General features: G+C 44.3%; 1 protein-coding gene across 1 annotated transcript; it reads right to left on the reverse strand.

The window, feature by feature from the left end:
• Positions 1-9,795: 9,795 nt before the first annotated feature.
• On the reverse strand, positions 9,796-11,010 carry LOC136451883 (uncharacterized). Its single transcript, XM_066452563.1, has one exon. It carries the CDS (start codon positions 10,851-10,853, stop codon positions 9,855-9,857), a length of 999 nt encoding a protein of 332 aa, XP_066308660.1. The 5' UTR covers positions 10,854-11,010; the 3' UTR covers positions 9,796-9,854.
• Between the last annotated feature and the right edge of the window lie 1,747 nt (positions 11,011-12,757).

Genomic DNA, 12,757 nt, shown 5'->3' on the forward strand with positions numbered 1-12,757 from the left:
GCTTCTTGGTGCAATTCCCCGCATTAGTGGGTGGCATAGGTAGTCAGCTAGGCACCCTATTCTCCTTAAGCCCGGCCGATCACTACCAACCGACAATTTGGTGTTTTGCTCGCCACCGGTTAGGTGCACCGCCGAGTTGGTAGGTTGGGTGGTAAGGCTCGTAGGATTGGTAGCAGTTCAACGGCTCATACCCTCAAACTCGTCTTGACTTCCTCTATCCGGCGCTCACGCTATTTTACCTAGGGAACTCGTCGGTGATGGGGTGATGCATCGGTGTCTGGCTTGGGGCGTCGCCGCTATGCCTAGGTGCACGTGGCTAGACCTCCTCGGCCCTCCCTTGATTCTACCGTCACTATATCGTGCACCACGGTAAGCTACTAATGCTTCCTCGCCATCTCTACCTTTTCGTGAGGGCGTAGGCTCACCGGAACGCTCGCACCGCTGTACGGATCCACCATCTTTGAGGCTAGGGTTGGGTAGTACACCGTTGGACTTTTTGCCGCCTCCCACCATTGCACGTTGGTCCGTGGGTCAATGTCGGCCCGATGGATGCGTATTTTTGGCCCTCGGTAGGTCGACATGGCCGTGCTATGCTGGCTGGAGCCACACCGTCGTGCATAGGGCATCGGGGACTGACTCAGTGAGAAGGTAGGGTTTTTGGGGGTGCTTGATGTAAAACGTATCTCTAGTGCAATAGTGCTTGGAATTGCCGTGTAGTAATCTAATAAGCCGAGGACTCTTTTGCAAATGCCCCCGCGCGATCACACCCCTGCGCAGGCTGCAGTGGGCTGCTGGGCTGAATTGTGGCTGCTGGTTCTCCCATTTTCTAAAACATTTTTTATTTAGTTTCTAAGGTAAACTTGTAAATGCAATATAAATTTGTGTAGTTGACCAAAAATTGCGAAACTAATTTTGTTAGGTTCCTAAAATCAAGATTTATCTGCTAGTATATTTTGTTCACATAGTTTTATAATATTTTTGGGAGTTATCTAATTAATTTGAGATGCTTAATATTGGAAGATATAAACTTGTAGGAATTGTTGTGAAAATAGGTGATAGTGTTGGCTCTAAAACTTTCATAGTAAATTCCTAAAATTATTAGGTGCTCACTGTAATTTTTGTAGCTCTATAATAATTAGTTTGCTAAGATAGCTAAATGAGCTCTAGTTCAAAAATATATATTTCATCAATAAAATACTGAAACACCTTGGGATTTTAAAACTAGAATGTTTTTTGGGAAACAATGCCTTATTTGACAACATGGATATGTAGCCTAGCATGTTAGTTATTAGAGCTATCTCGTTAGTTGTGAGGCGTAATCGTATTTCTAAGAGTTTTGGTTGCCGTTGATTATTTATGTCTCTGCGTTGCATCCACGTATATCATAATAGGAACAACAATTGATCGTGGAGATGATCGGAGTAGCAGAAAGGATGGTGCCTTGATGATCGTGTCACCATGATGGAATGCTATCTTTTGGTTATATTTTACCCAGGCAAGCCCCGGTACATAACCTCTAATATTCAGCACTTTATTTTATGCTTGTGCATTAAGTTTTAAGGAGTTGAATGAAACCACTTGCATATATATATATATATATATCCTTATCCTTTGAGTCCTACTAGTATATCAGGATCATGTAGATTGCTATGCTATAGGATCCGGTAGAAGTCGAGTGATTACCTGTCACTCGCGAGAGATAGGAAAGATATTATTGTTGTTATTATCATATTACTATCACATGGAATATATATATATATATATATATATATATATATATATATATATATATATATATATATCAAGATGATAATTGGAGATCGGGTTGAAAGGTACTTTGGATCTGGACTTGGTTAAGCATTCGAGCGAGGCTCGGATTGCACTTGTTCTGCCTGTGTCGATTGAGGACTGTCCATTGCTGTGGATGGTAGTCAGGTCACAGACTTATTATCCTAGGCACATACTTGCTTATGGGAGCGGGAAGGCTCATTACACTCTTATCGTGGGTTCCGGCTCTTTCGGGACCGACTGATTGGAGACGGGGAAAGGTAGAGGTCTAAGCACCATGCTGAGACTGGGTCTCAAGTGTGGGGTCTTGGAGTCAAAGTTTAGACGGGGACCTAGACCTCTCGATAGGAGTGGAATGGGTTGGTCTTGTTTGTGCCTAGGGTACTAACGTGGCATGTGTTTCGGGGTACCCAGCTGTAATACATTAATTCGTGAATTGCCATTTTGGTGAGACGGTACGACTTGGCTATGGTCTAGCACCGTAGTAAGAACTGGAACTTGAAAGGTGATATAATGGTTCTGATTGCTTACCACCTGGTTGAAAGTAGCATAGGTGCTTACATAGAATGGTTAGTTAATGAACTAATGGTTATTGCTGATAAAATTAAATATAAGGACGCACGTTTAATAATGCTTTCATAGATGTAATAACCCACAAGCCAAATAAGCCTTGAATATCCTTAGAGTCTTTAATTTTCCTCCTATTGGGTAATTCTTGCTGAGTACAATCGAGTACTCTGGGTTTTAACGCTACGACCGTAGTATTTATTTATCACCCTCACTAAAAGTTTTTAGAAGAAAAGTTTTACGATTCACCATTAATCTTTATTTCTGCTGTAATTTTGATCATATGTTGTTCTCTGCTGCAAGATAAAAATGTAAACCTAAAATATATAAACTATTTTACATGTAAAACTATCTTAATTTCGCTATTGCATTCAACTTGTTTAAGTACTCTAATGTTATAATAAAGTGATGTAAGAAATGGTTAAGAATATTATAAGCTTTATTCTCTCATTTATGATCCTGATGGAAAAATGTGGATTTTTGAGTTCTCCCTTAGGGTGTGCTCGACAAAACAACATGATTTAGTGCACTCTCTTGGGTACTTAGTGTCTAATGGAAGACAAGTACTCTTGGGAGGACATTAGATTAGGCGGTTCTACCACAATAGGCAGTCAATTTAATCATAATATCATAAATGTAAACCTCCATAATCACCCCAATTAGATCATGGAAAATCAAATTCATAGCTCTTTGATAAGGAGCACCTGCATTCTTCAGTCCAAATGTCATGACAACCCACTCAAAGAGACCAATAAACCCAGGACATATGAAAGCCGTCTTAGACATATCTTCTTCGGCCATGAAAATCTGATTATAACCGACATTACCATCAAGAAAGCTAATAATCCGGTGTCCTGAAGTATCATTGATAAGTATATCAGCTATAGGCATAGGATATTCATCTTTCAGAATAGCTCTATTCAGATCTCTAAAATCAACACAGACTCTGATCTTCCCATATGCTTTCTTCTCAAATGGTACAATATTAGAGACCCACTCCGTATACCTGCATGGCTGAATAAACCCCGCTTGCAACAACCGATTAATCTCCTTTTTAATCCTATCATAATTATAGAATTAAATCGGTGGGGGTTTTGCTTAAAAGGTCTAAATCCTTTCTTAATAAGGAGCCGATGCTCAACAAGCTCTTGGCTCAATCCAGTCATCTCTATATAATTCCATACAAAACAATCAACATATTCCTTGAGAAACGTGATTAACTCATCTTTATAATCAGCTTCCAAGTTTTGATTAATAAACATCAGCCGAGGCATAGAGCCATCCCCAATATCAACTTGTTCCAAAGGGTCGGCTGACGTAAAACCTTGGCCCAACTTATCAAGCTCATCAAAATCATCAATGGCTTCATAGGCATCGGTCTTATTAGCCTGATACTGTTCAACACGATATTTTAACCATTCAACGTTGGCATCCATTACAATAAATTGATTACACGATGATATTGAGCTAATTATCAATCGGCTTCAAAGATATAGGAACAAAACCTTGCCTGGTAACACTAATAAATTCAAAGCTAGAAAGGTCCCTACCAGACAAACAAGCAATAGCATCATGCCCCTCGAGCAAAGAAGCATCAGCTGAAGCAACATTAGCTGAAGCAACATCAACTGATGAATCTAAATGCACAACCTCAACAACATCTCCCACCCATTGGATGAGAAATTGGTGTAAGCTAGATGGCACGCAGCGATTAGCATGGATCCAATCACACCCAAGTATCAAGTTATAGCTACCTTGCATGTCGACGACAAAGAATGCCGTGGCCAAAGTCTTGCTTCTAATAGTGAGCTCCATGTTAGCAACTCCTCTAGACGGGATAGGAGCACCTCCTCCAACACCACTGATGGTCATGTTGGTCTTGCTTAGCTCCTCATCAGTGCCACCAAGCTTCTTGGAAAGCGGATATGGCATCAAGTTAACTATTGCCCCACTGTACACCAACATGCTATGGACCGATGTGCCATTGATATGGCCCTTCACATGTAGAGGCTTGAGATGGTTGGTGGAGTCATTTGTTTTTTGAAATACAATGCTCTCCATTGCGAAATTAAACTCCACCACCGCAGAATCATCTGCCATGATATAGTAATCAGCAGATAAAATAACCACATTGACCTCCGTCCTCTCTAGAGTGGCTTCATAATCAATCATCTCCTCATCAGGAACCTCAGGGACCTCCATGCCTGCCAGGGCAGTAACGATGGAAGTAAAATCATCAGAAGACATCTTGTAGGCACCTAGGACAACGGGAGCCGACTTAGTCGACTTTGGAATTTCTAGAGCAGCAGGGGCAACAACAGTCGGCTTAGTCAACTCCTTAGTCATCTTAGCCTACTCTGGACCTCCTAGAGTAGTAGCAGGGGTGTCAGTCGGCTGGCCTGTAGCAACAGCGGCATTTTGATCTTTTGGAAGGATTTCGATGTGTTTGGGGTTGAAGACTTCACCCTCCATCTTGGCAAGTCTGTCCCTCTTCTATTGCTTATGCCGGGCATGCTGCAACTTGCACCGTTGAGTCTTATTCAACCCACGAGGACACCATATGGGTTGCCGGTACTTAGAATCCCCATCGGCACCCTTCTCCTCTTCAACTCTAGCAACTTATTTAGGAGATTCATCTTGCTTAGATGCTGGAATTTCTTCAATTACAATCAGCCCATCATGATTAGTGACAAGAACTTCCATGGAGCTGACTATGATGACCGATTGAGGCCTAACTCTTGGTTGGGGAACGATAGGAGCCTCAACTTTCTTAGGCACATAAACTTGCTGCAATGGTGCCTTTCCTGATCCTTGTGGAGCCAAAGTCCTGGTAATCACATTGCTTTGACTTGCACCACCAGAGACCGATTGACCATTGTTCAATCAGCTAAACACGGAGGTCCTTGGGACTTGACCAGAAGATTCTCCCCATCTTTGTTGACCTTGCATTGGTGCTGCTGGAGGATACGGTACCCAAACTCCATAGGGACCCCATTGTGGCATGACGGGGGGGGGGGGGGGTTGGTGGAATCGGGGGACCTCAGCGAGATACACGAGGAGCAACTCTCTGAGGTGGAGCTATTGGTTGCACCACCACCAATTGCTTGGACTTGTCATCTTCTCACTTAGGAGGAGTAGACTCTCTTTTTAATGGCCGATTCTAGGAATTGACCTTTTGATGTTTATATTTGGTCATGAGCCTATCAAAGGTACATTGCTTTTTCACGAGCTCTCCCTAGTTCTTCTTTTCATTGGTCTTCCAAGTACCAATCCACAGCCGCTGCGGAACAACATGCGCAAAACACGAACACCAGAGGAACTAGGGCTGCTGTAACCAGCTGACTCGGGCAGTTGGCTCAACCAACTTAGCTAAGGTAGGGCAGGAGTTGGCTAAGCCGACCCCCTGGTTCGACTGACCCGACTAGCTCTGCTGTGTGATGGAGTCGGCTTGGCCGACTGGTAGAGTCGGCCTAGCCAGCCTCTGCTGTGTCGCCGCTGTTTCATACCACCATTGCCATCTGAAGTATTGCGTTGATCCAGTAGTGATCTTCAGCTTGTTGTTGCCTTCATCATCCTTCTCAAGCACCACCTTGCACCCTGAATTCTTTTCGACATTCGGTGCTACACTTGGTTCACTAATAATCACATTCTTGCCTTGAGCTTTATCGGCTTGCTCTAGACGAATCAAAACAGCAGGTGCCCCTGCTTCAACCATATGCATGGGAAAATGGACTTATCAACTTGCATCTCAGTAATACTCAATCATCCCTCATTAAGGGCCGATTGGACCTGCCAACAAAAAACATTGCAATCATTAGTGTCATGAGAAAAAGAGTAATGATATTTGCAATAAGCCTGTCTTTTTAACTCATTAGCTGAAGGCAATGTATAATTAATTCTAATATAACCAAATTTCAATAATTCATCATAGATTCGGTCACATTTAGAGAAATCAAAAGTAAATTTCATTTTCTCATTCCGATTCTTATGAATCAATTTGAGAGAAGGACAAGTAACCAATTTATTTTCTGCTGACCATTTAATTTTAGTAGCTAAAAGTTCTTTATTATCATCATCATAATCATCGGAACAATCACCAACAAAATACACATTCTGAGATGAGACTTGTAAGAATCACAAGACTCTTTAAGGCACGATTCAATCGAAACGGCCTTTTTATAACAATTGATTTACATTAACAAATTCATAATGCTCAAGTTTCTCCCTAATACTAGGACGCAAACCAGCAAAACATAAATCAGTTAAGTCTCTTTCTGAAATCATCAAACAAAAATATTGGTTCTTGATTTCTCTAAACCGTTTGAAAAAATCAAGGACAAGTTCATCACACCCTTGATGAACCGATGCAAGGCGAGGCAATCTAGTTTCATGAGCACCATTGTAAAAATGATTATGAAATTCTCTAGTTTCATGAGCACCATTGTAAAAATGATTATGAAATTCTCTTCTAATTCATCCCATGAACCAATAAAGCAAGATGGTAATAAAGTAAACCATGCAAAAGTTGTGCTAGTAAGTGATAAAGAAAAATTACGAACTTTCATGAAATCATAAGCACTAGCTTCACCTAGTTGTGTAAGAAACATGTTAATATGCTCCACGGTTGACTTACTATCATCACCACTAAATTTATTAAAATCAGGTATCCTCCACCCATCAGGTGCTTTCATGAAATCAAAATGCGAAGGGTACAATTTGCGGTATGTAGTCCTGCTCGGTTTGATTTGTACACCCAAACTTTCCTCAAGTGATTTAGACAATTCCTCTCTAAACCGATTCAAAGTATCACTAAAATTGGTAGTAGGAGCAGTAGGTGTATTATCAAGCGACTTCGGTGGGTTAGGTAGAACCATGTTTTGCCCTACCGAAGCTTGGTTTGTTGCTGATCTTTGATTGGTTCGTGTGTTTCGAGCCAAATTTTGATCATAAATAACCAATTGTGAAGATGGAGCAACATTGGCTAAACCGGCCTTATCGATTTCAAATGCCGAAGGGTCCGATTTTCCTTTATTTGCTGCTGCATATAATCCTTGGTTCTCATAAAATTTAAAGGCATACCACCCGATTGGTTACGATCGGTTGTTTTCCCTTCTAACTTATCAAAATGAGCCATGATCATATTTACCGCAGCTAAAAGATTATTATCAATTACTTTTTTATGATCATCCATCATAGTAGCGTAATTGGCATGCGTAGGATAAGGATCTTTATCATATTTGGGTTCAGTGGTCCTTACCTCAGATGCAACATGTGCAGATGCTGTAGAAGTGATGAATTCACTGAAATCCGGTTCCTTGTATTGGGTGACCTTGTCCCGCCGATCTTTAGTGCAACTCTAAAGAAAAGCATTTAGAACGGCGTTGAACTTGGCCTCCACTTGTTGCTTTAGCTTCTCGGGAAGCGCTTCGACGGTCTCAGGATGGTTGATGTTAGCATCATGAGGGACGCAAGTCTTATTGCCCTTCTCACCTACATCATCACCCTTGTGTCCCATGCCGGTCTTAGATTGAATCCTGGATTGCTTCACTTTTCCCAGCGGAGTCACCAAAAAATATATTGACGTTGAAGATAACACCAAGCCAACACACCAGCAGGGCCCTAGGTGCCTAAAGAGGTTGTAGATCAACCTGCAATGCAACAAGAACACAACGTAATCGACCAAACCGATCTAGAGATCGATAAGGCCGACGTAGAGCATGTTCTTGGCTGAAAATGCTCCCGAACTTCTCCCGTGAGGACCCGTCGGGGAGGAGCACGTGGAGGATCTCCTAGAACCAACAAGGCTGCCTAGGATGCCGCTGAATCTCATAGGGAAACTCAACGAACAACAGGAGGTTTTGAAAGAGAGATATTAGGGCAAAAGGAGTTGATATGTTTTGGAGATGTTTCCTACTCCTTTTGCTACTTCTTGCTATAAAATATTTATAAAATATAGTCATTATATACTTTTATGAAACTACATTTCGAGATGAATCTACTTACATCACTTTCATGTTTTCAAACTCAATCAAAAAAATTATTTGTAGTCAAAGTTTAAAATGTTTGACTTAATATAACCGTAAAATGACTTGCTTTAGGGAACGGGAGTGAGTACCCATCGGACAATGTGTTGCAGGTAAGTTTTTGCTCTACTTGCAGCTAGTCCAACCTGTTGTGTGATCCCTTGCTAACCATATAATTGTGAGGTGATGGATCAACCCATTGATTATTTTTCTCATACCAAACAACAATGTGAGTGCGGATGTGATGAATCAAGAGACTTTTCCCTGTGTGCCCTTATAAAAGATCGTAATCCCCTGTGTGCCCCTGAAAAAATTCAGCGGTCTTCAGCGCCACTACTCCAACTTTTTCGTGTCATCTATGCCACTTCCGTCAGTTTGGGCTCTAACGCCGTTAAACTGCAGGTGTAAAAAGACGAAAATGCCCTTAAGTTCAAATATGTTATTAATTTTTTTTGAGCATCTTAACGACTTCCAATGAAAAAACTCAAAACTAGAAAGTTGTAGATCTCGTTGAGATCTATAATTTTCATATAAATTTTTTTTTTCATTTAATTTCGCAAAAAAAATAATATGATTTTTCTAAGATATATTAATCATATCAAATCATATTTTTTTTGCGAAATTAAATGAAAAAAAAATTTATATGAAAATTATAGATCTCGACGAGATCTACAACTTTCTAGTTTTGAGTTTTTTCATTTGAAGTCGTTAAGATGCTCAAAAAAAATTAATAACATATTTGAACTTAAGGGCATTTTCGTCTTTTCACACCTGCAGTTTAACGGCGTTAGAGCCCAAACTGACGGAAGTGGCATGGATGACACGAAAAAGTTGGAGTAGTGGCGCTGAAGACCGCTGAATTTTTTCAGGGGCACACAGGGGATTACGATCTTTTATAAGGGCACACAGGGAAAAGTCTCATGAATCAATCCATTCCTCAAATTAACCGTTTACCTTCTTAGTTGAGGATTTCAACTTCTGAAAGTTAAGATTCCTCTTTCTTTTTTTTCTCCAGATTAAGTTCCAATTTCTAGTAGTCCTTACCTTCAAATTGAAGACCCTCAAATGATTGTTGAAACTTTAATGAATTCAAGGAGTTTTTTTAAAGACTCAAAGATAAGAGCACATAAATGTCCACTTTTGCATTTTCACAATTTTAGCTACAAAATTCCCTTTCAACAATACCTCCATAGGAAAGACTCAAAGATAACAGTACTGGGAGTGCACGATTGTTAGGATTAGTTCCTGCAAATTTTACGAGAACTGCATGTGTCTCTTGCACTAATCTGGACAATATTACAAGGATATTTATTCATGTGAGAAACTGAATATATAAAATTATAAATATATATAACCGCAGTTCTATACGAGTTGAAGTGTCAGACAACCACACATTCTAAAAGAAGAGGTAGCCATATACAGTAACAAGTAACGGCGTACATCAACACCAGTCCGGCAGTCCCATATACTTTCCTGTCAACGACGAAGCCGGGGCTCCCAGCCGCCATCGCCGTCCGCGCCAATGGCACCGACGGCATCGGTCCCCACGCCGGACCGGAGGCCCCCAGCATGACGCCCGCCCGTCCCGTCAAGATCGTAGCCATGCAATGCCATGAAGAGCTTCTCCTTGTGCAAGGCCAGCTCCTCGTCTTGCCCCGTCCTCCGCGGCCTCTGCTTCCTGATGCCACCGCCGACGCCGCCACAAGCTGCCACCGGATGCCCGCTCGCCTTCCTCCGCCGGAGCCCTCCCCTGAGCGGCACGGGCACGGCCTCCAGCCCCATCAGTTTGGCGACCACGCCGGGCTTGCACCACACCACGCTTTCCCCGGCGACGGTGGCCGGCAACCGCAGTGTCCGCTCCAAGTCCATCTCGTATCCCCCCGCGCTGCACGCGAGCGCCGCGCACCCCGCTCCGGCGGCGCAGCACACCGAAGCCCTGGCTGGCCGGTTGCCGGCATTATTGGCGTCGCGGCCGCGGTCGCGGCCCATGCCCTCGTAGAAGCCGCTGAACGACGCGCGGTACATGGCGTCCCGGCCGTCGAGCGAGAAGCGCGGGTACTGGCTCAGCGCGTCCCGCGCCGACCGGAGCACGTGGTCGGCCGGGCCACGGCCGCCGTCGACGCAGGACATCCGCCGTGGGCACCAGCCCTCCTCCGTCGACGTCCCCTCCCCCGCCGCCGCGCGCCGAGCCTTCCTGGCGGCCTCCTCCTCCAGGTCCAGCTGCAGGATCATCTGCTCAAGCGTGACCGCTGGACCACCACCGTTGCCACCGGTGCCCGTGCCGGTGCCGCTCACCTCGGTCTCCGCCACGCACGAACCAACCACCGACGGCGGCACGGTAACGAAGGACGAGGATGCTGCGTCCGCGCCCGCCGCGCTGCCGGCGGCTGCCAGCTCCTTGCCGTGGAGCTGCTGCACCGTGGAGGTGGAGGCGACGCCGTGGCAGAAGCTGGGGAGCCCGCGACGGCGCATCATGTCGTGGATCGAGGCGAGGGGCAACTCAACTGACTTTACCAGGAAGAGCGATCGAGCTCACTACCTGCCGGTCTCTGATCGCTGATGGCATGACGGTCGGGTAGCTGTAGGCGAGAAGTATAAACCTACGTACGTGCGCGCGGCGGGGGCACGGGCGCACGGCTTGCGACGTGCACGGTCGTTACTTGGGCGCTCGTGATGCCGTTTAAGGCGAGGGGATGGGCGACGCATGAAGAGGAGCATGGGTCTAGTGAATGTGGAGGTGGTGGTGCTGGTGCACCAATTGCAGTCACAAGAGAGCGAGCAAACATAGGAGGGTCAAGGCGATCCATCCATCGGCCGGTCAGAAAGCCATAACAAGGTACGATTGGAGATTTGGAGTCACAAGGCAAAGCATGCGAGAGCGGCCAACAAGACCATACCGTTCCTTTTGAATTACGTTACCGCGAAAGAAAAATAAATTGGTCACCTAATTTACTTGTTAGCGCCCAGAGGTCCGATCTAGTTGCTAGCGTCGGGACGCTACCCGCACAGGGAGGGAGCGAGCGCCTAGCCGCTTCCCACACGTATCCCATGTACAACACCTGATCTACTTTTGAAACATCCAGATTCAATAGTTGCAACATAAAAAAGACAGATAAAACACTTGAAATAAGTATCTAAAACACTTGCGAAAACGCCTAGAAAACATTTGAAAACCATCGTAAATATATGCAACATCAAGATGAATCACTTGCAAATATACGTACGAAACACCTGAAAACATTTGAAATATATGCTTGCAACATGCATGTATATGCAACATCCAGATCTACTTTTACAATATCCAAATAAAACACTTGCAACATACGTCCGGACCAGATGAAATATTTAGAACATACACTTGAAATATACGTGTATAGCCATTCCAACATGTGCAACATCCCGTACAACACTTGCAACATCTATATACAACACTTCAACATACCTCTGAAACATCTGAAACACTTAAAACATATTCTTGCAACATGTATTTTCACCATTTTTCTTCCATATGTATGACGCAACACAGAGCGGGGGAACAACCAATTCTGGTAAGCCGGTGGCTGAGGATGGACGCGCGGCTTGGCAGCTCGCTAGCCTAGGCCGGCCAGCGATGACCCTGTCTCCTAGCCGCCTGGCCACACGCGGCGGCCGAAAGGAGCCATCGATCTCGGCGAGGTCGGAGAAGATACCCGCGAGGAGCGACGGGGTGCGAGAACGGGGAGCAGTGCGTGTGGCGGTGGCCCGTCAAGGTGGGTGGCGGGGAGTCGGTGTGGGCCGGGTTGAGGAGCGGGTGCAGGAAGCAGCACACGTGCTCTCGTATGAGCAGGCAGCGGCTGCATTTCCTAACTGGAGGAAGGAGAAGAGCAACTAACGTTTAGGCGTGTGTGTAAGAGAGAGGGAGGGAATAAGTTGGGTGGCCGGTTGGGCTGCTGGCCATTCGGCCCAGGGATCAAGTGCGGAGCAGACCGTTCGATTTTTTTAAAGATCCCGGACATATATTCTGCAACATTACCGAATTTTGTCACCTATCTATCTATTTTAATCTGAATCTATAATAAACTATAAAAGAGCAAAGAAATTAAGAAATAAAGTTTATTTTGAATTCTTCTATCCATCTTAGTTTGTCACCCTTGGATTTCACATATAATGCATCTGGTTGATGACTACTCTCCTCACGAGTGGATCCAGGCCTTGTTTCTGCAGATATATATCACCTCTAGGTCATTAGAATAGATTACTGTTTGACTAGTAGAATTGATTAACGCTTTGAAAAAGCTTTGAAAAACAAACTCTATCAATAGATCTAGCCGTCATCCTCCGCCCTGATGCGCTCATGGACGTTGTCCTCGACGAGGGTGACCTGTCCGGCTGTCCTAGCA

The sequence above is a fragment of the Miscanthus floridulus genome, chromosome 5, assembly GCF_019320115.1.
Source record: "Miscanthus floridulus cultivar M001 chromosome 5, ASM1932011v1, whole genome shotgun sequence".
Classification (NCBI taxonomy): domain Eukaryota; kingdom Viridiplantae; phylum Streptophyta; class Magnoliopsida; order Poales; family Poaceae; genus Miscanthus; species Miscanthus floridulus.

Bases quoted from the DNA above. Each gene is read 5' to 3' on its own strand.
- LOC136451883 (XM_066452563.1), bottom strand. From the start codon at position 10,853: ATGATGCGCCGTCGCGGGCTCCCCAGCTTCTGCCACGGCGTCGCCTCC.